At 55.4% G+C, this 22,728-nt stretch overlaps 1 protein-coding gene and 1 long non-coding RNA gene across 15 annotated transcripts in view; one reads left to right on the top strand and one right to left on the bottom strand.

Annotated features, from left to right (window-relative positions):
• Positions 1-20,203, top strand: part of LOC125135464 (taste receptor cell protein 1-like) — a 51,371-nt gene extending 31,168 nt beyond the window's left edge. Inside the window, exons 4-17 of one of the 12 annotated variants that reach the window (XM_047795648.1) lie at positions 5,005-5,198; positions 9,232-9,340; positions 10,334-11,859; positions 13,558-13,619; positions 15,014-15,171; positions 15,343-15,473; positions 16,113-16,177; positions 16,449-16,588; positions 18,167-18,291; positions 18,403-18,458; positions 18,580-18,725; positions 18,962-19,044; positions 19,172-19,228; positions 20,024-20,085. In XM_047795648.1, coding sequence (XP_047651604.1) covers positions 9,298-9,340; positions 10,334-11,859; positions 13,558-13,619; positions 15,014-15,171; positions 15,343-15,473; positions 16,113-16,177; positions 16,449-16,588; positions 18,167-18,291; positions 18,403-18,458; positions 18,580-18,725; positions 18,962-19,044; positions 19,172-19,219 — 2,583 coding nt within the window. In that variant the 5' untranslated portion in view covers positions 5,005-5,198; positions 9,232-9,297 and the 3' untranslated portion in view covers positions 19,220-19,228; positions 20,024-20,085. Of the gene's footprint in view, positions 1-5,004; positions 5,199-9,231; positions 9,341-10,333; positions 11,860-13,557; positions 13,620-15,013; positions 15,172-15,342; positions 15,474-16,112; positions 16,178-16,448; positions 16,589-18,166; positions 18,292-18,402; positions 18,459-18,579; positions 19,045-19,171; positions 19,234-20,023 lie in introns of those variants that run through there. The other 11 variants (XM_047795650.1, XM_047795646.1, XM_047795651.1 and 8 more) reach the window with 11 other exon arrangements.
• On the bottom strand, positions 1,576-22,298 carry LOC125135468 (uncharacterized). 3 transcript variants are annotated; one of them, XR_007136964.1, is made up of 4 exons: positions 21,409-22,298; positions 17,991-18,233; positions 16,513-16,740; positions 1,576-2,352 (listed from the first exon to the last, which is right to left on the bottom strand). It is a non-coding gene; the product is annotated as an uncharacterized LOC125135468 (long non-coding RNA). The 3 variants fall into 3 exon arrangements; XR_007136963.1 differs by lacking the exon at positions 21,409-22,298 and having other exon boundaries at positions 17,991-20,230; XR_007136965.1 differs by lacking the exons at positions 1,576-2,352; positions 21,409-22,298 and adding an exon at positions 13,032-15,449 and having other exon boundaries at positions 17,991-20,230.
• Between the last annotated feature and the right edge of the window lie 430 nt (positions 22,299-22,728).

Genomic DNA, 22,728 nt, shown 5'->3' on the forward strand with positions numbered 1-22,728 from the left:
GCTACAGCAACATGGGATCCGAGCTGCGTCTGTGACCTACACCACAGCTCACGGCAACGCCGGATCCTTAACCCACTGAACAAGGCAAGGATCGAACCTGCAACTTCATGATTCCTAGTCAGATTCATTAACCACTACACCACGACGGGAACTCCAAGCATAGTTATTTTTTAGTCTATCTGATGATTCCAACATCTGGACTCTCTGAGGGTCTTCCTGCTGTCCTGGCTGCCCCCGTTCCTCCCTTCTCCCCTCCCTCCCTTCCTTGCTTCTTTCCGCCATGCCCAGCTGCCTTGTTTTATTGGAGAACAGTGTGGAGACAGTTGGGACGAGGTTGGGAAGACTGTCTTCCCCTCTCCATACACGCCCACTGCCCCCAAATAAAAAATAACCAACTCTGGGAGCAGCTGAGACAGCAACAGGGGGTCAGGGAGGGAGATGTGTAATTCAAGGGCAACAAAAAAGGCCATGCCTGTGCTGGGAGGGCCCAAAGGCAGCAGCTGCATGAATGACATGAATACAAGGCTCTGTATCTTCCACACAGGTCGGTATAGATATTCAGAGATAAGCTGCCACTCCCCCCGCCTTCTCCTCCTTCTGCTCCATGATGCTTGCTGCCAACCTGGTTCCTTTTTGCACATGAAGGTGAAAGGAAGGGGGATGATGAGCAAATGACCACCCAGTGGTGATCAGATACCTATCCATCAGCTTCTGGATCTTTTGTGCTATTACAGGATCCTTTCATATTTGCTGAGTGCCTGGGGGTACTTCTGTTTCTGAGAAGAGCCGCAGGGCCAAGTCACTCCTTATCTGCTGCACCTCAAAGCGGTCATGGTCCATCACTTAACATCTTCAGGTGTCATGTTGGTTGTACTGGGTCATCATGTAGTGTTGTAACTGTCTGCTCCCTCCTTGGAGTTGAAGTTTAGGTCTAGGGCCTTCTGGTGGACATTCATGGTTTTTGTGTAGTCTTTAATTGCATCTAGGGCAGCTGCTTCCAATGTATAACCCTTGTGAAGGTCTCATCTAGCTGGATCCATTCGTAGAGCTTCAAGGTTGTGTCGAAGTCTTTCTTCTTTTTTTTAATGGCCACACCCATGGCATATGAAAGTTCTCCGGCCAGGGATTGAATCCAAGCCATAGCTGCAATCTGTGCCACCGCTGGGGCAAAGTTGGATCCTTTAATGCACTGCACCAGGCAAGGGATCGAACCTGCCCCTCTGCAATGACCTGAGCCACTGCAATTGAACTCTTAACCCACTGTGCCACAGCAGGAACTCCAAATTCTTTCTTTTCTTTTCTTTTCTTTTCTTTTTTTTTTTTTTTGTCTTTTTGCTATTTCTTGGGCCGCTCCCGAGGCATATGGAGGTTCCCAGGCTAGGGGTCTAATCGGAGCTGTAGCCACCGGCCTACGCCAGAGCCACAGCAACACGGGATCCGAGCCTCGTCTGCAACCTACACCACAGCTCACGGCAATGCCAGATCTTTAACCCGCTGAGCAAGGCCAGGGATCGAACCCACAACCTCATGGTTCCTAGTCGGATTCGTTAACCACTGCGCCACGACGGGAACTCCCAAATTCTTTCTTTTTATAGGCATCATTCTCCAATTCTTTTTCTCTCAGTGCCTGCTTCTTATTTTCTGTAAGATCTTCTTCCATTAGCTCTGGCTTGGTCTCCTCTTTGGGAGGAGGTGGTAGTGGAGATGTTGCACCTTCTTCCTTCTCATTCATACTCACTCCGAGGAGGACACTGAAAGTTGTCCTGATCAGGGATTTTGCAGTTTCATGCCCAGGTCCAATGGCTTGTTTCACAGTTGCTCTGTCAGTTTCCCGGTAGGTAGGATCAGCGAGCCACATCTTTGTCCTGGGGTCACTCTCCAGCTTCTGGTACAGACTGGGCATGATGAAAGGCTTCATGAATTTCCTCTCTGCAAACCAGGCCTCCATATTCCATAAACTTATCTTTGAGCTGAGGATTGTTTGCTTTGTGTTTTAAACCCTGTGTGGGAACAAGGAGCAGACGTGGTCCAGCCCAGCCACTGACATGTCACCAGCTGCAGGGTGAGAGCCAATGCAGCAGCAACCCTCTCCAGAGAACCAGGCTGTGGGGAAAAGCCAGTGCCCCGGTCATGGGCTATGAGCATGGCCAGGGCCAGGCCACAGCCCCAGACGCTCACCCCCAGTGCTGTGTTCTCCAGGCCTGTCTCAGGACTAAGGAGGCTCATTCTGGGTGCACAGGTGTCAGCTGCCACTGGCTCACACATGACCGACTTGACAGCCATTGGTTCTCTTCTCATGACAACTCTTCACTGATTTTAACTTCTCACAGGTTGACACAGAATTGTGGCGACCTAAGGAATAAAAGAGGTGGTTAGATTTTAAAAGAGAAAAAACCAAAAAACCCTCCTCACAGGTTCACTTGGCTTTGGTTTAAGAACTCAAGAGCTTCCGCTCTTCATGAATAGCCCTTGCCCCAGTCAGGCTTGGAGACTTTTGCCACCATCCTCTGAGGGTGGCTTTAATTGTCGGTTGTTCCTGCAGGGTTGCTGGTTCATGTTGTCTTGTTTCCTCCTGTGCCTGGTTGCCTTAGTTGTATGCCAAACAATTTTTAAAAATTAGTTTGTGGAATGTTTTGAGGCTTAAGATTAAGTTATCTTCCTCCGCAGACAGTTTTGTTTTCCTATCCCAGATACTTGAATTCATTAAAAGATCATTTAAATTGGAGTTCCTATTGTGGCTCAGTGGTTAATGAATCTGACTAGGAGGTTGTGGGTTCGGTCCCTGGCCTTGCTCAGTGGGTTAAGTATCTGGTGTTGCCATGAGCTGTGGTGTAGGTCGCAGATGTGGCTTTGATCTGGCTTTGCTGTGGCTGTAGTGTAGGCCGGCAGCTATAGCTCTGATTAAACCCCTAGCCTGGGATCCTCCATATGCTGTGGATGTGGCCCTAGGGGGGGAAAAAAAAAGACAAAAAAAAAGATCATTTAAATCTAGTTTTAGGGATTGACACTCAAAGCTAGGCTTCAGTCTACATGAGGTCTGGCTTGCTGCCACGTCACTCACTCCCAAGGACACTGAGTGTCCTGACCCAATGGCCTGTAGGTTTATAAGAGCCATACACAAACCCTGCCCCAAACTTTGGCAGGCCCTGGACTTCCAATTTTTGTCTCTGTAGTAACCTAGAAGCTGTTGAAAGTACTGATCAGCTTCCCAGCTGCCTTTTTAGGGTTGCAGACACCCCATGGGAAAAGCAGCTCCAATGGTGCACCTCCCTCTGAAGTTTTGTCTCCTCCTGTATCTTGTTGGTCTAGGAATTCTTTACTATTGCGCCAATTCAACCAGATTTTTGTTTTTCTGCAGCCTGAGGGTTTTTTTAATTTGTTTTTAGGGCCGCACCTGAGGCATGTGGAAGTTCTCAGGCTAGGGGGTCAATCAGAGCTACAGCCACCAGCCTATGCCACATCCACAGCAACGTGGGATCGGAGCCTCATCCAAAACCTACACCACAGCTCATGGCAACTCCAGATCCCTGACCCATTGAGCGAGGCCAGGGATCGAACCCACATTCTCATGGATACTAGTCGGATTTGTTTCCATTGCACCACAACAGGGAGTCCCCAGAGTTTTTATTAAAGGTGATAATTGTGCAGCTTTTCCAATTTCTTCCTTGGTTAATGGGCAAGTCATACCACCCACTCCTTCTCAAGTCAGGAGCAGAAGCATAAAGGTGGGGATGAGTGTGGAAAAAATGAAGGTTCCATGTAACTCTAGTGGAGGGTGTGTGTTGGGGAGGCACGGAGAGGGGTGAAGAACAGAAAACTGTGAAAGGCTAATGCGCCTGAAAATGCGGGTTCCCTGAAAGCGATGCATGCGCCTGTCACCTCCCACCGCCTTTACTGAGTGAGTCCCGCACATATCCGCTGAACTGGGCGCTGCCAAGTCAGAGAGAGGAGGTCAAGCAGAGACGCCACCCAACACAGGCGTAAAGTCAGGTCTAGGGCAATAAAAACAGAAAACCCCCCAAAAACAGTGGTTTCAATAAGATAAACTTTTTTTCCCTCATACCAAGCAAATTGGCGGTGAGCAGTCCACAGTTGGTCAGGTGACTTAAGAAGGATGTCCAGGACCTTCCACTTTGCTCTATTATCCACTTATAGCCTGTACTTTGTGATCCTAGAGCTTGAGTTCCACATTTTAGCAAGAAAGAGAAGGGCAAAGAGTAGCACCTTTTCCTTTTGGGGCCACTTCCCCTACATGCCTCATGGCACTCTTATCTGATTGGCCAGACCTGAGTCACATGGTCACACCCCTCTACAAAGGAAATAGTCTTAATTCTGGACCACCCCATGGCCAGCTAATAATAAGGGATAATAGTAGTAATAAAGAATGGGAGGCGTATGAAGTGACAACTCAGTGACAACTAGTGGTCTCTGCTCGTGCCCTCCTCTTTCCTATCCTGTCCTCCTCTCCTCCCAGGACCCTTCCCCGACATCTCAGTACCAAGTCCCACTTCCTCGGCGCCACAACTCAGAGAGTCTGACCACTGCAAGGACATTTTGAATAGGAAAAAAAAAATGTCTGGATATTTTCAAAGGGTAAACTATGCGATGTTTTGATTAGACACACTCTTCTGGTGCTCTGTACACTTTTTAAAAACAAACACCTTTTTTTTTCAGTTTGTACATTGTGGATGATGGATAGCAATGCAAAATAATTCTTGTTTATAATCATGCAAATTGATTGTCCCCTGAAGATTTGATTGACTCTCCCCCAACTACTGGAAAAAGCTAATTTTACATCTATCTGTAAATGTATTTCAATGTTCCTGTATTCCATATAATGTAAGGCTTCACTGAATTCACCTTTGAACTGGTTGTTAACATCTGCCTGGGTGCCTCCTTAATACTGAGTTAAATAGTCTTTACTGTGTGTTCATTTTTCATCGGTATGAGAGCCATGATTTTCCTTTTTTGTTGTTGTTTTGTTTTGTTTTTTTCATTTTTCAGCAGCAAACACTGCTTGACTTGGTGACCAAGGGGAATCCAGCCAGAGGTTCCCACAGGATAGATGTCAAACCCGACAGAAAAATCTGAGAAAATGTGGCATTGGGTGTCAGATCCCTGACCTGGAAAAACACGCCTCGGTAGATAAAAGGGCAGGTCTGGGGCCAGGTATCCTACGTGGGCACCAATATCCCCAGGTAGGAGGGACAGACAGCAGATGGGACAAAAGTGGGTGGGAGAGACGCAGGCAGAGGCAGGGAGGTGGCCAGTCTGAGTCAGCAGGGACACCTGCTTGTGCTTGCCCTCACAGGGGCTCACAGAATGATTCTGACCCTGCCAACCTGCTTGAAAGCGGTGGGGGGATGTCCCAGATCTCTGGGTGATGTGGCAGCCGGCAGGGCTGTAAACTGAGACCCTTCCCAGACCCTGGCTGTGTCCCCGAGTGAGGGAACTGGAGGCTCTAGGATGTGGCTGGACGATGGGGGTGGCTGGACAGTGCGGGAGGGTTCTGTCCTCCTTCTGGTGCATGAGCTGACTCAGCTAAGTCTGTTGTCTCCGCCAGAACACCCTCCCTGGAAGCACAGCTAGCTGGGAAGGTGCTGTTGCCTCTTCTGTCCCTCCTCAGAGGTGGCACATGGCCACCTCCGCGATCATGGCAGAAGGTGGGAGGGGCCGGGACTAAGGTCCGCCAAGCAGGCTGAAGCCAGAGGAGGAGGCTTCCAGTGCGGGGGTAGAATTGAGAATTCGGCAGAGGGTGGAGAGGCTTCCCCACAGTCTTCTCTCTGTTCCTCCTGTGAGCCCCCCATTCTGTGCCAGTCAAGTGGCCGGAGCCCTCCAACCATCATAGTCACCTTTCTCTGAGGAGAAGGTAACCGACGGGGGGTCGAGGTCTGGATGCGGCAGGCACTTGCCAAGGGACACGTGGGGACTGTAAGCTGGCCCCCTACCCCCACTCCTTCAACAGAGGGTTGGGAGCCTGGAAGAGAGAGCCAGGAAGGGGAGGCCCAGCCCTGTACTCATCTTTGAAGCTGGAGGAACCTTTCCTCTGGAAGGTACCTAGGCAAAGCCAAGCATCTGCCTGTCCCGCTGCCCGTGTATCTAGGCAAATGTCTGCTGGTCAACCCTGGGACGACCTGTCCTGTTCCTTCCTTTGGGGTCCCACCTTGTCCGCTGCTGTCGAGCCCTCCAGGACTCTTTGGGTGTGGGACTAAGGACATAGGATGACCTCCTGTGCTGCCCCTCCTCCTGCCCCAGGGAGCTGAGCACGAGGAAAGATTATCACAGAGTGTGGGGGTCCCCTGCACTCAGCTGGGTTAGGGAGTAGGGCGTGGAGGGGCTGTATTACTGGGCTAGACTGTGGTCCTTTCAGGCATCAGAACTCAGGGGAGGAGTGAGGCACTGCCTGCCCCAGGCTGCAGTGCCAGGGAAGGTCCTGGTTGAGGGACCTGAGCTGGTCTGGGAGAGGAGGAATAGTACCCAACCCTCTGTGCCAGATCCCCATCCTGCCCCAGGGGGTGTCAATCTTCTAAAAGTGCCTTTATTGAGATCCTTGACCTGAGGCTAGAATTCCCATTCAACTCATTTCAGGTATGAGGGCAGGTTATTTCAGGTGTTGGGATGGAGCAGAGAGCCCAGGTCTAGCCTGGCTCAAATGCAAATTCTAGCGGCAACGCTGTAGTAGACTGAGCTCCACCCCTGTGCATAACCTGAGTCCTGACCTTAGACATAGGCTGAGCCCTAATGTCTAGTTTTTTGTTTTTTTTTTGTTTGTTTGTTTGTTTTTTGGTCGCCCCTCAGCATATGGAGTTGCCAGGCCAAGGATCAGATCCCAGCCAAAGCTGCGACCTAAGCCACAAGTGTGGCAGCACCAGATCCTTAACCCACTGTGCTGGAATGGGGATAAAATGTATGCCCCAGTGCTCCCAAGACGCCACTGATCCCTCTGCACCACAGCAGGGACTCCACTGCTCTCTAGTTCTGGACTGAGCTTTCTCTGTAGAATCAGGGCTTGGTGGGGAGTGCGAGCGTGTGCCCAGCTCCCACCCCTGGAGCCTGGACTCAAAGCCTTTGCCTGGTTGTGTGGGTGGCCTTCAGACGTGTTTCTGTCCCTTATCCATCCCTCTTCCTGTCCCTGGCAGCTCCTGCTTTGAGCGTCGCTGCCAGGCTGGCCTCCGTGCTGAGAGAATGTTCAGCCCTGCCCCCAGCTTTGGCCCCCGCCTGGTCTGGCCTGAAGGGGCCAGGAGATGAGGACTCAGTGTCCTGGGATGTGAGTGGCCTTTGCTCTTGGACTGGAGCCATCAGCAACCAAATCTTCCTCACCCCAAGGGTGCCTGGGAAGGGGGTGGCCCTGCCAGGCAGGGCGGGCATTAGGTAGAGGGCGCTGGTCCTGAGTTTACCACCTCCTCTGTGGAGCACTGACACCTCCAGAGGCAGGCTTCCCAACATCACCAGGTAAGACTCGGGTGTCCTGGGGGCACAGTGAAGGAGATGGTGTGGGGGTGCAGAGTGAATGGGCTGGCCTGGTGGATGGAGTCACGGGCCAGGGGAGGGGGCTTGTGGAAGGGCAGGTGGGCGAGTGGGGGCAGTGAAACCAGGACTGTTGGTAGAGGTTGTCAAAAACCAAAACCTCCTCCCTGCTCTGGGGAGGCATCCACCCAAGCTGGCCAGGCCTAGACCAGAAGGGGCTGGGTGCAGATGGCAGCCTCCAGCTGTGCACACAGAGCTGTGCAGGTTTACAGAGCAGTAGAGCTGTGATTGGAGGGTGGGAACAGGCTGGCCTGAGGGGTTTGTCTGAACCTGGGATGGTACATGTGTTTGGATGGAGTTGGATCATGGAGGAACTTTTTCCCTTAGGGGATTAGGTCCTGGAAAGGCTGCATCCAGGTAGGAGTTGCTGGGTGGTGGCAAAGGGCAAGTGAGAAGGGCAGGAGTCTCCTGTCTGATCCCCTGCTGTGAAGGGTTCTGGGGATTATGTCCCTTTAAGCAGGGTTTCTTGTCCTGAGGGATCTGGGACGAGTCACTGCGCTTCTCGGAGGTCACACACAGGCCAGGAGCCTGGTGGGAGAGGCTTTGAAAGAGCTGAAAATCTCCTATAGCGGCTGTGGTGGTGGCGGGGAAGGGGGAGGGGCGATGGAGCACGGTCTGAGCCCCAGTTGAGTCTGCTCCCTTGAAGGCACCAGACCCCCACCCTCCCTGCGTAAAGCTCCTTAGGGCGCCCAGGCCCTTCTCCTGTGTCTGCAGGGGCGTGGAGAGAATGGCTGCAGCAAAGACCAGAGGAAGCCTTGCTTGAGACCCCACACCATTCTGGGTCTGCCTCAAATGCTAGGTCTGCAGGGGGACCCGGGAAGGACCCCTAGACCTATAAAGCCCATTCACCTCCACCCCAGTGTCCCCATTTCAGGTCTCTGACCGGGATTCCACGTGGGCCCAGTCAGGGACTGGTGTGCTCTCCTCCAGATGCCCCGTCTCCCCCCGCCTGATGGGCTGGGAGTTGGGGCAGGATATAGAGGGTCTCTGTTAGTGTCACTGCCCTCTGTTAAGCCCTGCCCCCCAGGACACAAGCAGAGGTCCCAGTGTATTTAGCATCTCTGCCATTGTCACAACTCTACCAGGACTGCCACCATGGCCACAGGCATCAGCACCACTAACACCCCCCACTCCACCCAGAGTATACCATTGAGACCCTCCCCACCTCTAGGAAGAGCACCCCACCTCACATTTAAAGATTGGACAGAACTTCCCACTCTTCTTCCTTTTTTTCTTTTTTCTTTTTAGGGCTGCACCTGTGGCATATGGAAGTTCCCAGACTAGGGGTTAAATTGGAGCTGCACCTGCTGGCTTACGCCACAGCCACAGCCATAGCCATGCGGGATCCAAACCATGGATGACCTGCACCACAGCTCATGGCAATACTGGACCCCCGACCCACTGCAAGGCCAGGGATCGAACCCTCATCCTCAGGGATAGTAGTTGGGTTCATTCCTGCTGCACCACATCGGGAACTCCTTCACTCTTCTTCAATAGGTTTTCAGGTCTATAACCTCTTGGGCTGTGAGGCTGGCACATAAGGTCCCCATTCAACAGGGTCTGCAGCCCCGTGGAGAAGAGCTGTGCTGGAGGCTCAGGCAGCAGTATTTGACCCTGAGCTACAGGGCAGCGATGCCGCTCAGGGGGTAGCTGGAGACATCAACTAACCAGAGCTCACAGCTGGGCAACATTCCTTTCCTGAAGGGGGATCTGAGTGGACGTCTTCCATCTGGTTCTGGAGGCATAGAAGCCTGAGCAGGAGCCTTCGGCATGGGCAGGCAATGGCTTTCAGCCCCTGGAATTCTCCTGGCTGGTGAGTAGAGCTAGGGCAGGCTGACTTGGGGGTGGGGGGCCCATCCCAGACCCCACCTGCTCACCTGGGACTCCCACATCAGGGCTGACCTACCCTGTCTTCATGTCAGCCTGGGTTTGGTCAGCTCAGAGGATTTTTTTTTTTTTTTTGTCCTTTTAGGGCTGCACCCGCGGCATATGGAAGTTCCCAGGCTAAGGGTTGAATCGGAGCTACAGCTGCCGGCCTACACCACAGCCACAGCAATGAGGGATTCGAGCCCAGCCTGCGACCTATACCACAGCTCACAGCAACACTGGATCCTTAACCTACTGAGTGAGGCCAGGGACCAATCCCGCATCCTCATGAATGCTAGTCGGGTTCGTTAACCACTGAGCCACGACAGGAACTCCTCAGAGGATCCTAAGACAGGGTCAGGAGCCCTTCCTTCATCCCCCAGGCTTGGGCTCCCTGAGGGCACTAGGAATCACCCACTTGGGGGAACCTGGCACGGGGTTGCCCCCCCCCATGGGGCTCGGTGCACACTTGTAGCCAAGTGTGGTATTACGGTTTTCAGAAATGGACCCCTCCCCATCCCCTACCTCCTGCCCCTTCAGCGCTCAACCATCCTGAGTTCTGGGACTGTGATAAGGTAGCCGTCTTTTTCCCTTGGTGGAGGGTTGCACAGCCCTTCCCAGCATCCAGCAGTCTGGGTCTCGGCAGAGAAGGCTTCCCTTGGGGAGGGATCCTGCTGGGATGGGAGCAGGCCCTTTTCCCTCAAGGTCCCCCTTTCTGGCGGCAGGGCAGGGTTCCCGGGTCTCTCGTGGGCTAGGATCAGAGAGGGGAGGTTTCTCCCCAGATAGCCGAGTGGTTTGGGGCACAGCCGGCGTCAGGGGTCAGGTCTCCTTAGAACCCCTAGAGGGAGGCGGCAGCAGCAGGGAAGGCAGAGCCTCTGAGGGGCTCTGGGCCAATTGCACCCCATTGCATGGTGGGCAGAACTGCTCTTTTGTTTTGCAGCAGTCCTGGTGGTTTCAGCTTCTGCTCTTCCCCTTCTTCCTGCTCACAAAGTCCTGGGCTGGTTTCCTGTGGCCTCTAGCACATCTGCTTTGCAAGGTGGCAGCAAGAAGACACCCCCATCGTTAAACTCCTTGGTGACGGTCCTTGCTGGAGTCTCTCCCTCAGCCAAGAGGGCAGAGGAAGCTTCAGGTAGGCGGGCAAGAGCCCTATTTCCAGAGGCATCTATGAAGCAGCAAGCTCTTCTAGGCTTGCCCCTGGGCTTGTATGTCCTCTCAGAGCAGGCTGATCCTTTGGGAGCTGCTGAGGCCTCAGGCAGGGCCACACCCACCTCAGCTCCATCAGCAGTAGCTGCGCCCACAGCGCATGGGGTTCCCAAGTCCCAGCCAGCATCCTATGTGACTGGATCTGCAGAGGAGATCTTGGCCCCTGGGTCTCCAGGGACAGCCTCCACTGCACCACTGCATGCTTCTCCTGGCCCAAGGCATCTTGCCGGTGAGCCAAAGTCCAGTGAGCTCTCCGGGTTGTCTGATCCAGTCCATGCTCCTGCTCTGAGGATCTTCATCACCTCTGGATCAACCAAGCAGCCGGCTGGAACACTGCCTCCCCCCACCACTCCTGTATCCACATCTGGATCTCCACAGTGGCTGGCCTGGCCCGTGGACAGGCCCACCTCCAGCCCCAGTGCCCAGGGACTGTCGGCAACAGAGGCCAGCAACTCCAGGCCAGGGCCCTCCCCACCTCCAACACTGGCTCCAGGGACCCCAGAGAAGGCTGTGTCCTCCGCATCCCATGGCTCACTTGCCTCGTTTACATCCATCAGTAACACGTCAGCTGCCACAAAGCCTCGTCTCCCTGGAGCAGCTGTGTGGTCAAAGCTGGACACGGCCGCCGCAGCCCTCACAGTGGGCTCAAGGTCACCCGGAAGTGGTCTGGCATCCCGTCTGGGCCCAGGACCCAGGGGTCCTTCGGTGTTGCCGGCACCTTCTTCACGGTCATCATCACCGTCACTGCCCCTGTCATCCCCAGCCCCTGCACTTCTGCCTCTGTCAACATCACTGTCACCAGTCCTGGCCCCTGTTTCCGCCTTCACCACCAGAGCCAGGATCTCTCCAGACACTCCTGTGTCTGCACGCCCACCCATGGCCACAGGCCTTCTCTTCAAGGTTTCTAGTGTCCCAGCTGCCCTGCCGCCCCTGGTGGATACAGAGGCTGCGCTTCAGTGGACAGTCCAGCCTGGGCCGGTCGCAGCTGGCCCAGCCCCCTGGGCCACCCTCTCCCTCAGATGTGCCCCTGGCCTTCCTTCTGGCTGTGCAAGTGTCCCTGAAGACGCTGCCTCCCCCAAGTCATCATCCTCGCCTCATCCCGGGCAGGCTGTCTCCTTGCAGGACTCGGGATTCTCCTCCCCAGGACGCAGTCGTGTGACCCGTTCGGTGACTTTCAGGATCACCAGTGAAGACTTCTCAGCAGCGCTTGGGAACCCTGCCTCCCCAGCGTACCAGCTGCTGAGCAAAAACATCCGCCACCAGGTATGGGCTTCTTCCTTCTTCCACTCAGGAGTGTGGCCCCCGCCCCCTTACCTCTGTGCGTTGGCACGTACTATTCTCCATCTGGGACCACCTCGCACCCTCCACTGCCCTTGCCGCCTGGAGATGGCTGTCTCGTTGGAGGGCCCTCACCTGGTGACTCAAACCCCCTGCCCCGCAGAGTCTCCAGCCCGCCCTCTGTGGCCTGCCCTTCCCACACTGTCCTACCCCAGCCTGCTGCTCCTTGCAGACCACAGCCCCCTGAGGGTGGCCAGGCCCAGGGCTGGGCACCCACAGAGGCCTTGGAGTGTGGAATGAGTGAACTCTACCCTGTGCCTCTCCGTAGGGTGGGGAGGAGCACGTGGGGAGCAAGGTGGCAGCCCAGCAAGTAGAAAACCACCCCTGTCCCTTGAGTGGCTCCAGCAGGAAGGGGAGCCAGGCAGGGACTGTTCCAGAGTGAGCATGCAGGGAGGACTCCCCAGGGGTGGAGCCTTGGAATCTGGGGAAACAGAGGATGCAGCGTGTGGCACTTCTCTGTGTAAAGCACCATCAGGAAGCAACAGGCCCTCAACTGCCACCCACCCCCCGGCAGAGTGAGGCAGAGTTCCCACGGCCCAAACCCAACCCACCTCCGCCCTCAGCACCAGGGAGAGAATGTGCACTGGCCTCCTGCCTGTCATCTGTCATTCCAGGGGGCCACTCTGATTCTCTTCCATATGTTCACTCGTTCGTTTATTCGTACACCTCACAGAGGGCCTGCTGCACCAGCTACAATGCTAAGGGCTGCGGGGAACAACAGCAAAACCAAGCACGGCCCCTGCTTCCAGGGCGGACAGACATCAAGTGAATGTTCAAGCAAATCTGGTTGTAACTCTAATCATAAAGTAAGCTCTGTAAAAGAGCTGTGACAGACAGGGTGACTAAGATCCTGGGGGCTAGCGGGTGCCCAGAGAACACCTTTTTTTTTTTTTTTTTTTTTTTGTCTTTAGCGCTGCACCCATGGCATGTGGAAGTTCCCAGGCTAGGGATCAAATGGGAGCTGCAGCTGCTGGTGCACACCACAGCCACTGCAATGCAGGATCCAAGCCATGTCTGTGACCTACACCACAGCTCACGGCAATGCCAGATCTTTAATCCACTGAGCAAAGCTGGGATCGAACACACATCCTCATGGATACTAGTTGGGTTAATTACTGCTGAGCCACAGCAGGAACTCCCCAGAGCACGCCTTTCTGAGATAGGGGAATTTTAACGGGGATGGAGAGAAGGTAGTCGATGAAACAGGGAAGGGCTTTCTAGACAGTGGGAACAGCACGTGCGAGGAAAAGGTGGGCAGAGGCTGAGGCGCAGGGTAGGAGGGGGACTGCAGAGAGACAAGAGGAGGGGCTGTCGTCCAGGGGAGATGGCAGTCAGCAGGACAACTGGACTGGAGAGCAATTAGCAGTAAAACTGCAGAGAAGGAAAGGCCTAGGAAGGCTGTTTCCTGGACAGTTGGAGCTGCCCTGCGGTTTTCAGTAGAGGGCGACTGGCAGGTAGTTTCCGGCAGCCATGCTGGGAAGGTGTGGGTGGCCCTGGGAAGCCCACGGTGTCACTGAGAAAACCAAAGCAGGGGCCAGAGGAGAGATGATGACGAGAGTGAGCTGATACTGAGAAGTGAGGGGCGGCACCTGCTGACTCTCAAGTACGTCTGTCTGTCCTCAGCTCCAATCCATCTATCACGAGGCCTTCTCCAGTTTTGAGGGCGTCAGCGTCCTGCTCTTAAGGTGAGTGAGTGCATCTCTCAGGGTCCAGCCCCTGCCTGCCAGCCGTTCTGTGCCTTCTCAGGCCACAAGACCAGTCACCCAGCCCTGCCCAGCCCCACCATGGCCAGAAACTCTGTGGGAGTCAGGAAGATCCCTGCATGGGCAGGCAGGAGGCCCACTTCTGCTTCTGCCCCTGGCTGTGTGACCTCAGGTGACCTCTTGCCTGCTCTGAGCTCCAATTCCAGCTGCAGAATTTGAGCAGGGATGCTAGGCATTGTCTGGGTGTGATGGGGAAAGAAGGGGACACTTCCCTGGGCCAGGAGCCCAGAAATGACATGTAAACTGATGCAAATCTGCTGGGGGTGGGGCCCTTTCTGGTTCTGAGCCTCTGGGGATGTTGGGGGGTGGGGACCTAAAGCCAGATGTGCTGGCACTGCTAGCCCTGCAGTCTCAGATAAAAGGTCAAAAGGCCCAAATCATCACAGCCCCGCTTGAGTTGAACTCAGTGTAGACTTTGAGTCCTATCGGCAGATCCCTCCCAGTGCAGAAATTTAGAAGCTTGATTATGCCTAGTGATGGGAAGTTCACCACCACGATCTTTCCAGGCCTTGATCCCAGCTTGTTAGAAAGGCCTCCCTGCCCCAACCCAGCCTTTTTCATAGCAATGACCTGAGCCACAGCCATGAGAACGCCTGATCCTTAACCCACCGTTTTACCAGGAAACTCCCAGGAAGTTTCCCCTTATAAGGAACTGAAATCTCCCTCTCTGAATTCCCTGCCCTGAGTCTGAACAGAAGCTTTGGCTCCCCAGCCCCAGGATGGCATAGCACAGAACAGGTACTCTGGGAAAGGATACAGGAAAGTGATTCTGGATCCTAAGCCTGCTTGTTTTCAGGTTTCTCCCCGCAAACTCCTTCAACCCTGTGCTCAGGCCAGGCTGCCGCCACAGGACATGGCCCATCGGTCTCCCTCCCCCAGGCGTTCAGAAACTCCTTAGGCCTGTCACCTCCCTCTTGCCAGACCCCCTGCTTCTTGTGATGCCACCAAAGAGGTTTTTCTCAGTGTGGCTCAGGCAACTTCGTGATTGCTCACAGCTATGGTCTTCCTGGCTGGCATTCCCTGTGTTCACATTAATGCCAGTTTGCAGGGGTGACCGAGGGACTTTGCTTTCCCCGAGCACCTGGCTCCTGTTCTGCTGGCTGCACCATTAGTCCTCATGCCACCCCTACAACAAGACAGTCGTTATCCCCATTTTATCGAGGGGGCAGCTGAGGCTCAGGGGTGACATCACACGGGGAATCAGTCGGTGGCTTCCCCGGTGGACTCCCCTCGGGACACTGGCCAACTTGTGTAGCAGCCAGGTCCCCTTCCAGCCCCCAGGGCGTGCCACGGTGAGGATGTGTGTCTGTCCATAGGCCTGGAACTGTGGCCGTGAATGCCTCCCTTGTGTTTGGGGGCCAGGCCCCGGGGCCCTCAGCCCGTGACGTCCTATGGACTCTATACCGCAAGGTCAAGGCCGCAGGGCAGATGTTGGGGAACCTGTCCCTGGATGGGAGCAGCCTGGCCTCTGACGGTGAGTCTCTGCCCCGCCTGCCCCCACACCCACCTCAGTGCCTCTTCCCCCACCCCCGGGGAAGGCTGGGGGTTCTCCTAGAGGGGCCCAGCTCCGGCCCCACCATGAGACGGGGTGTGGTGGGTGAGGAGGCTCCCGAGCCCTCCTGAACGCCCACCTGTGGTTCCACAGGATCCAACCTGAGTGACCTGGCCCTGGAGACCATCACCATCCAATTCACTGCCATGAGGCCCTTCCAGCCCCTGCTCCTCCTGCCCGGCTCTGCCCCCTTTGTCCTTCTGGAAGAGAAGATCCTCAGACAGGTGAGGTGGCCTCTCGCCCTCCCTCCAAGGCCTGGGACACTGGCTTTGCTTGCCTTGACTGCAGGCCTCTGGGACTCAGCAATGAGGGGTAGGGGAGGCACATGTAGAGGGCACACAGCCCTGCCCCAGAGGCCCCCGTTTGAGGGGTTATGCCCTTCCCCAGGGGTGAAAGTTTGTCTGAGGGAGGTGACAGCTCTGTCCCAGGGGCTAGACCCTGTAACCAGACACCCCTACCCAGGGCCAGCACAAGGGTACGTGAGTGAGGCACCCAGGACACCATGTTTAAAGAGATCCTCAGAGTTCCCGTCATGGTGCAGTGCAGATGAATCTGACTAGGAACCATGAGGTTGCAGGTTTGATCCGGGGCCTCACTCAGTGGGTTAAGGATCTGGCGTTGCCGTGAGCTGTGGTGTAGGTTGCAGACACAGCTCGGGTCTGGTGTTGCTGTGGCTGTGGTGTAGACTGGCAGCAGTAGCTCCAATTCAGCCCCTAGCCTTGGAACCTCCATATGCTGTGGGGGTGGCCCTAAAAAAAAAAAAATTGAGATCCTCACTCACCTCACCCTGGTCCTGCTCCACTGCACACCGGATCTCAGGAGAGACACCCCTGGCTCGCCCTGACCTCCAGGATTCCCCACAGGTCACGCCCGTGGCGTCAGGATTCTTCCCGGTGCATCCTCAGCAAGGCCCCCTGCTCCTCTTCAGGTGGGCTCTCCCCCTGCCACCCAGCCTGCCCTGCTCCTCTCTTGGGGGCCAAGGGGCAGTTCCATCTCATGACTCCTAGCCAGTCCATGGGGGCCACCCAGGGGAGGGCTTTGTTTCAAGTAGCTCCGGCTAGTCCTGTAAAGCTCTGCCTTAGGAGCTAGGGAGCCCCATGCCTCCAGGTGTGCTGGGGGGGAGAGGCTGGACACCTGCTTCCAGAACATGTGCTGCTGGAGCCTGTAACCCCTTCCCTCTCCCCTTGTCCTCACCCTAGCAATGTGGACCAATGGGTGGGTGTTTACATTGAATACAAGTTCCAGGCCCCCATCAGTACCCACCTCCAAGGCTTGGCCAATCACCTGGCCCAGAACATAATGGATCCTGCAGTCCAGAAATCCAGCATCACGGCCAATGGTGAGTCAGGGCCGGGATCCCTGTGTGTCTTTGGCCTGCAGCCTCTTACACTCTCTGGGTCTCAGTGTTCCTCCTCTGGAGAATGGACAGAATTTCATATCAACCACAAATTCTTGTGTGCTGGGGCTACAGAGAGGAACTGGATGTAGAGCCTTGGAGAGAGAGCGGGACGGAGATGAGAAGTCGGGATCAGAGAGACAGGATGGTCCAGTTACCTCTCTTACGGTCGGGGCCCTCAGGGAGCCCTCACATAAAGATTTGTCCCACTGATAAAGTACCCAGCTCTCCCCCCAGTGCCAGATCTGCAGAGCAGTGCAACCCCTCACAGGCCATCAGTTCAACACCCACGGTAGGGGATTTCTAGGTCTGGTTAGTCACTCCAGCTGCACAGCCTAGGGCTGCTCTGAGGAACCTTTTTGGCCACAGAAGGGGCTGACCCACCTACCTGGCTGGCTCCCAGCCCCGCCCTATCCCCGCAGCCTCCTGAGGAGGCCCGGTGCTGCCTTCTTTTAGGCTTTGCCTCACACCCCATCCACAGCTGTCCCCAGGTGCCCGCAGCCTGGGGTGCAGCAGGATTGGTGGTTTGGCATCCACACTCTGCAGGCTGGAAGCACCATCCCTCCCCCTCCTCAGGGAGCCAGTTGCCAGCGATGGGGCCTGTTCCCTCTTCAACCCTCCAAGCACAGAGGGCAGACACTAGAGCTCCCCCCACTCTCTGGAGGAGGGCGGCACTGTTTATGTCCATGAGCCCTTTCCATCAGGAGTGGCTTTCTTCCACTTCTCTCAGCAGAACAGAGCAAGGTTAATAGAAACTACTTCAGCATCAGCTCAAGTACCAGCAGGACTTCCTGCTTCACTCACATCGATTCTGGGAGTGAGCAGCATAGTTAGATTGAAGCAGAGACTGCAAGCTTTCTGTGTATTTTAAGCTCTCGGGGCCATCAGCTCTCTGTCATAGTTACTCCATTGCTCCCTTATAGCGAGAAGGCAGCTGCACACAGCCTTAGATAGGCGGGCATGGCTGTGTGCCAGTACAACTTGGTAGATATAGAGATTTGTATCACATAGCTTTGATGTGCCACAAAATCGCATCCCTTTGATGTTTTTCAACTATTTAAAAATGTGAAATCTGGAGTTCCCAGCATGGCTCAGTGGGTTAAGAACCCAACTAACATCCATGAGGATGCAGGTTTGATCCCTGGCCTCACTCAGTGGGTTAAGGATCCAGTGTTGCCATGAACTGTGGTGTAGGTCACAGACACGGCTCAGATCCTGCATTGCTGTGGCTGTGGTGTAGGCTGGCAGCTATAGCTCTGATTCAACCCCTCGCCTGGGAACTTCCATATGCCGCGGGTGCGGCCCTATAATTAAAAAAAAAAGAAAGAAAGAAATCTATTCTTACCTCCTGGGCTGTCCATAAACAGGCGCTGGGGCTGGATTGAACCTCAGACTGGATTTGGCTGACTGCTGGCCAAGAGCATTCAAGCTTGGGGCGTGCAGCCCTGGGTCGGGGCTCAGCCTTATCCCAAGGGTCCCAGGAGGGAGGCTTAGGCTGATGGCCCCTCCCCATCACTCTAGGGGAGAAGGCAGAGCTGGTGCTGTATGAGGTGTGGCTGCAGATTGTGGACCAGCCCTTCAACAAGGCCTGGAAGGACAAAACCAGCCCTAAGTTCTGGAACCTTCAGGGGAACCTGACGAGATGGGTGAAGTGAGGGTTGGGGAGGAAGGGAAGGGAGGAGCAGAAGGAGTCGTGGAGGGGACCCGATGAGGCTTCAGTGGAGCTGTGACCCTCTTTGTCCTCTCCTGACCCCTAGCTGACTGCTGTCCTCAGACCACTGCAGAACTTTGGCCAAGTGGTGGTGAAATTCCAGTAAGTCCGGGGTAGCTCAGGGATGGACTCTGGGGTGAGGCCAGAGGCTCAGAGAAATGACCTTCTGAGAGCCCCCCTGGCCGGTTAGCCCCCCTGACATCCATTGTGATCCTCCTGCCAGGCCCAACACCCTGACTGCCTGGGTGGGTGCCACCTTCTTCAGGGCCGCGCCGGTCCGAGCCCTCGTGCAGGACTGCGTGCTCCAGGCTCTGCCCGCCCTGCAGGAAGCTGAGGGCCTCTTGCTGGAGGTGATCAACCCAGACCTTGGTCAGTGCCCCTCTCCCTGCTTCCCTCCATCTCTGTCCTCTGACAATGCTGCCTCTTCCAGGAAGCCCCCCAAGGTGGCCCCAGCTCCAGAGCTCTGCTCCTACAGTAGATTGTGGGCCAGGATCCCTCGCCCAAGACAGTTCTGCAGGCCTGACTTTGCCTTCTCAGGGGTTTGTGGTCTAGAGGGGTGGGGAGCCACCCCAGCCATCAACTCCCTGTTTTGTTCTGAACCTCAGGTCAGCCTGGCATCACCCTCCCCAGCTATGCTGTGGTTCTCCTCGTTCTGGGCTTCCTGCTCACCGCACTCGCCCTTGTCCTGGTGAGTAGCTGACTGGGCCTGGGGCTCCTTCTTGGGAGGCAGGCTGGGCCCTTGACCCCCTGAATAAAGCTGAGCTGAGGGGCTGCCAGCCAGGGAGCTGGGCCTGAGCCCCTCCTTCCCACCCCAGGTGCTGAAGAGGAAGACCTGCTTCCGACAGTTCAGCCATACACAGTGAGGTACAGAGGTCAGTCCTCCCTGCTCCCCCTGGGGGTTTTTTCTGGGTGGGGTCTGCTCCCCCAGTGCCAAGGTCTCATGCAGACATTTCCCAGTGGGTGTTGACAGAGCCGGTGGTACAGTCACTGCGCCCCAATAGCGCATCCCCTTTCATGGGGGTGACCCAGGGGTGGTCAAGCAAAATCCTCTAAACAGGCTCCACTTATCCCAGCCATCCTCCACAAGCCCCCAGAAATGATGCAGAAGGGGAGTGGACAGAAACAGGACCCAAGGCCCCATGTGGCCACGAGAATTGGGGAGGGGAGTTGCCTCTAGCACTGGAGCTCCAGGCAGTGGTGCCTCCAGGCTCTGAACATAGGGATGCATGTGTCCCAGCTCAGTTTCCTCTCTGATCCCAAGGTCACGTGGATGGGGGCAGGTAGCACCTTTCTGGGGTACATCGTTATTCCCGGCTCTGAGCATCTGTCTCCCCCCACCAAGTGCCCCTTCAGCTGCCGCTCCCTCCACTGAAACCAAATTCCAAAAGTCTCCTTCTCCCCCAGCCTTGCCCCCAGCATCCCATAGTCAGGGCCTCAACCCTGAGAAGTAGAGCCAGAGCAGCAAGATGCCAGCAAGGGCTGGGGGGCAGCGGGTGCTTCTCTCCCGGGTTGCCCAAGGACTGGATTCCCCGGGCTGGGGCAGATGGAGGGTGGGGAGCAGTGCCTTTGCCCCCGCACCAAGGAGAGCAGCTGAGCTTTACCTACGCCCACAATCTCCCCGCCACAAGTCTCAGAAAACACACATTACCATTGTCATGTTCACTCAGGTCAGGCCCTGAAGAGACAAACGTGGCAAGATGATGGCCTGTGGAAGATGCAGGAAGGGGAACAAAGCTGGCTCCCTCCTGCCTGGCCTGGCTTCGTGGTCGGGCTCGAGGTATATGGGTCTCAAGACAAACTCCTGTCCTTTGGGGTATGGAAAATTAAATGACAAGGAGCTATCAGAAGTTGGTGTAAGAGGTTGATTTGGGAGTTCCCATCGTGGCACAGCAGAAAGGAATCTGACTAGGAACCATGAGGTTGCGGGTTCGATCCCTGGCCTTGCTCAGTGGGTTAAAGATCTGGCGTTGCTGTGAGCTGTGGTGTAGGTCGCAGATGCGGCTCAGATCTGGCATTGCTGTGGCTGTGGTGTAGGCTGATGGCTACAGCTCCGATTGGACCCCTAGCCTAGGAACCTCCATATGCCATGGGTGTGGCCCTAAAAAGACAAAAGACAAAAAAAAAAGAGAGAGAGTTTGCTTTTGCATTTGTTTCTAGGTGGTCATCCAACATGAGGACATAGGGGAGGTTCAGAGTGGAGCCCACGGGAGGAGGAGGTACAGGCAGTGGACTGAAGGTCAGGGGTGGGGATGGGAGCTCTGTGGGGTGAAGGCCTGGTCCCAGCCCCACCCCCATCTTAGGGCCAGTCACTCTAAGACCAAAGGGCTTAAGGTGCTGGTGGCCGAGGTGAGGCCTGGCTGCTGCACAGCAAAGCAGAGCCCTGAGTATGTGCCAGGGACGGCCGGAGTGCTGGACAAGCCAGTTTCAGGGAACAGGCTGCTGGGCTGGGGAGGTCGAAGATGGAGGCCAAGCAGCCTGAGGGTGGGGCTTGGAGGGGGAGGCAGCTTTCCTAGAGGACACCCAGGTAGGTGATGGCCTTGATCCTCAAAACTCCAACATCTAGGCCCACCAGCACCTGAGAGATGTGGGAGCATGAGGGAGTGGTCTTTGAAGCCATGACCTAGAAAGGACTCAAGTATGGTCTACCCTAAAGGCTCCCTCCACTATAGAAGAGCTGGCAGGCCCGGAGGGCAGACCCAGTGCCAGACCATAGCCTTACCGGACCAAAGACAGCAGCCAGCACCAAGATGCCATACGGGGTCAACAGGAAGGTCACCATGACGAGGCTGATGATAGCTGGTGGCCTCTTCCTTTGTACTTATGGAATATGCCCCCTTTCATTCATACCCATGATGGGACCCTGCCCCCCAAGGCTGTAGCCCCCACACTGCAAAGACCAGCCTGATATCTGCACCTAACTTAGGTCAGACCTCACTCTCCACAACTTCTGGCTCAAGGGCCAGAGGGGACCCTGGAAGGTATTCCCCAGACTGTCAGGATGCCTAAAACCATCCCTGCTAGGGCTTTTCTTGGGGAGGAGGGTTATACTTACCACGTTCTCCTGAGCTGCTGCCACTTTCTGTAGGTGATACAGGAGAGAAGGGGGTTGGATAAGCAGGAAAAGCCTGAGGGCTGAGGCTGGCCAGTGAAGGCGGAGACCCTCTGCTCTTCAGGCCGTGGTATCCCGGCCCTCCACAAACCAAGCTGGGTGAGCATCATCATGGGAGGCCTTGCATGAAGATACAGTTCAGACAGGAAGTTCCCTTGTGGTGCGGAGGGTTAAGGATCTGGTGTTGCCGCAACTGTGGTGCACATTCAATCCCTGGCCTGGGAACTTCCACATACTGCAGGTGCAGCAAAAAACAAAACAAAACAAAACAGTCTTAGACACACCCAGGGAACCCTGTGGGTTTAAAGGAGAGGGGACAGGGACGGAAACCTGCAGTCCAAGCACGGTCTCTCTGAAGGTGATGTGACTATAGCTGCAAAGTGTAAGAAAAGGGTCTCCCTGGCAAGGTGCACCAGCCAGTTGGCCATCAGGCTGGACGGGCACCATCAGGGACTGCAGGATGACTGAGGGGCCTGACAAACTAGCTCCCTCACAAGGACAAGTGAGTCTTTCCTGCAGGACGCTTCCCATCATTATGCAGACTTGTTCAATTCTCAGCAACTCTGGAGCCCACTTTCCAGATGAATAAACAGAGGCTCAGAGATAAACAGGCAACACTGCCTTGATCACTCTGCCTGCCACCTCCTCCAGCACCAGTTCATTCTAACAACACAGCACTCGATGACCTGTGAAACAGGTGCTATTATCCCCATGGCACAGCTGAGGAAAGGGAGGCAGAGAAGCTAAATATCTGCCTAGGGTCACAGGGCTGAGCTCAAACCCCAGCCACCTGACTCCAGAACCTGCATTCCTTTTGTTTTGTTTTGGTTGTCTTTTTAGGGCTGCACTGGTGGCATATGGAAGTTCCCAGGCTAGGTGTCTAATCAGAGCTATAGCCACCAGCCTACACCACAGCCAGATCCGAGCTGCGTCTGCGACCTACACTACAGCTCATGCAACACTGGATCCTTAACCCACTGAGCGAAGCCAGAGATTGAACCTGCGTCCTCATGGATGCTAGTCAGATTCGTTTCTGCTGAGCTACATTGGGAACTCCCAGAGCCTGCATTCTTGACCACCCCAGCCCCATGGCAGGGGCCGTGCTAGCATCTGCACCCAAAGGTGGGAACTCTTCTGCTTTCTTCTGCCCACCCAGGAAACAGGGCATGCAGCCTCAGGTTTGGGAGGGTGGCAGTTCAGGAAACAAGCCAGCCCGTTGGGCCAGTGGTTCCTAGGGCCTGGAGGCCAGGGAGAACTGTGAGC

Source organism: Phacochoerus africanus, chromosome 9 (assembly GCF_016906955.1).
Source record: "Phacochoerus africanus isolate WHEZ1 chromosome 9, ROS_Pafr_v1, whole genome shotgun sequence".
In the NCBI taxonomy this organism is placed as follows: domain Eukaryota; kingdom Metazoa; phylum Chordata; class Mammalia; order Artiodactyla; family Suidae; genus Phacochoerus; species Phacochoerus africanus.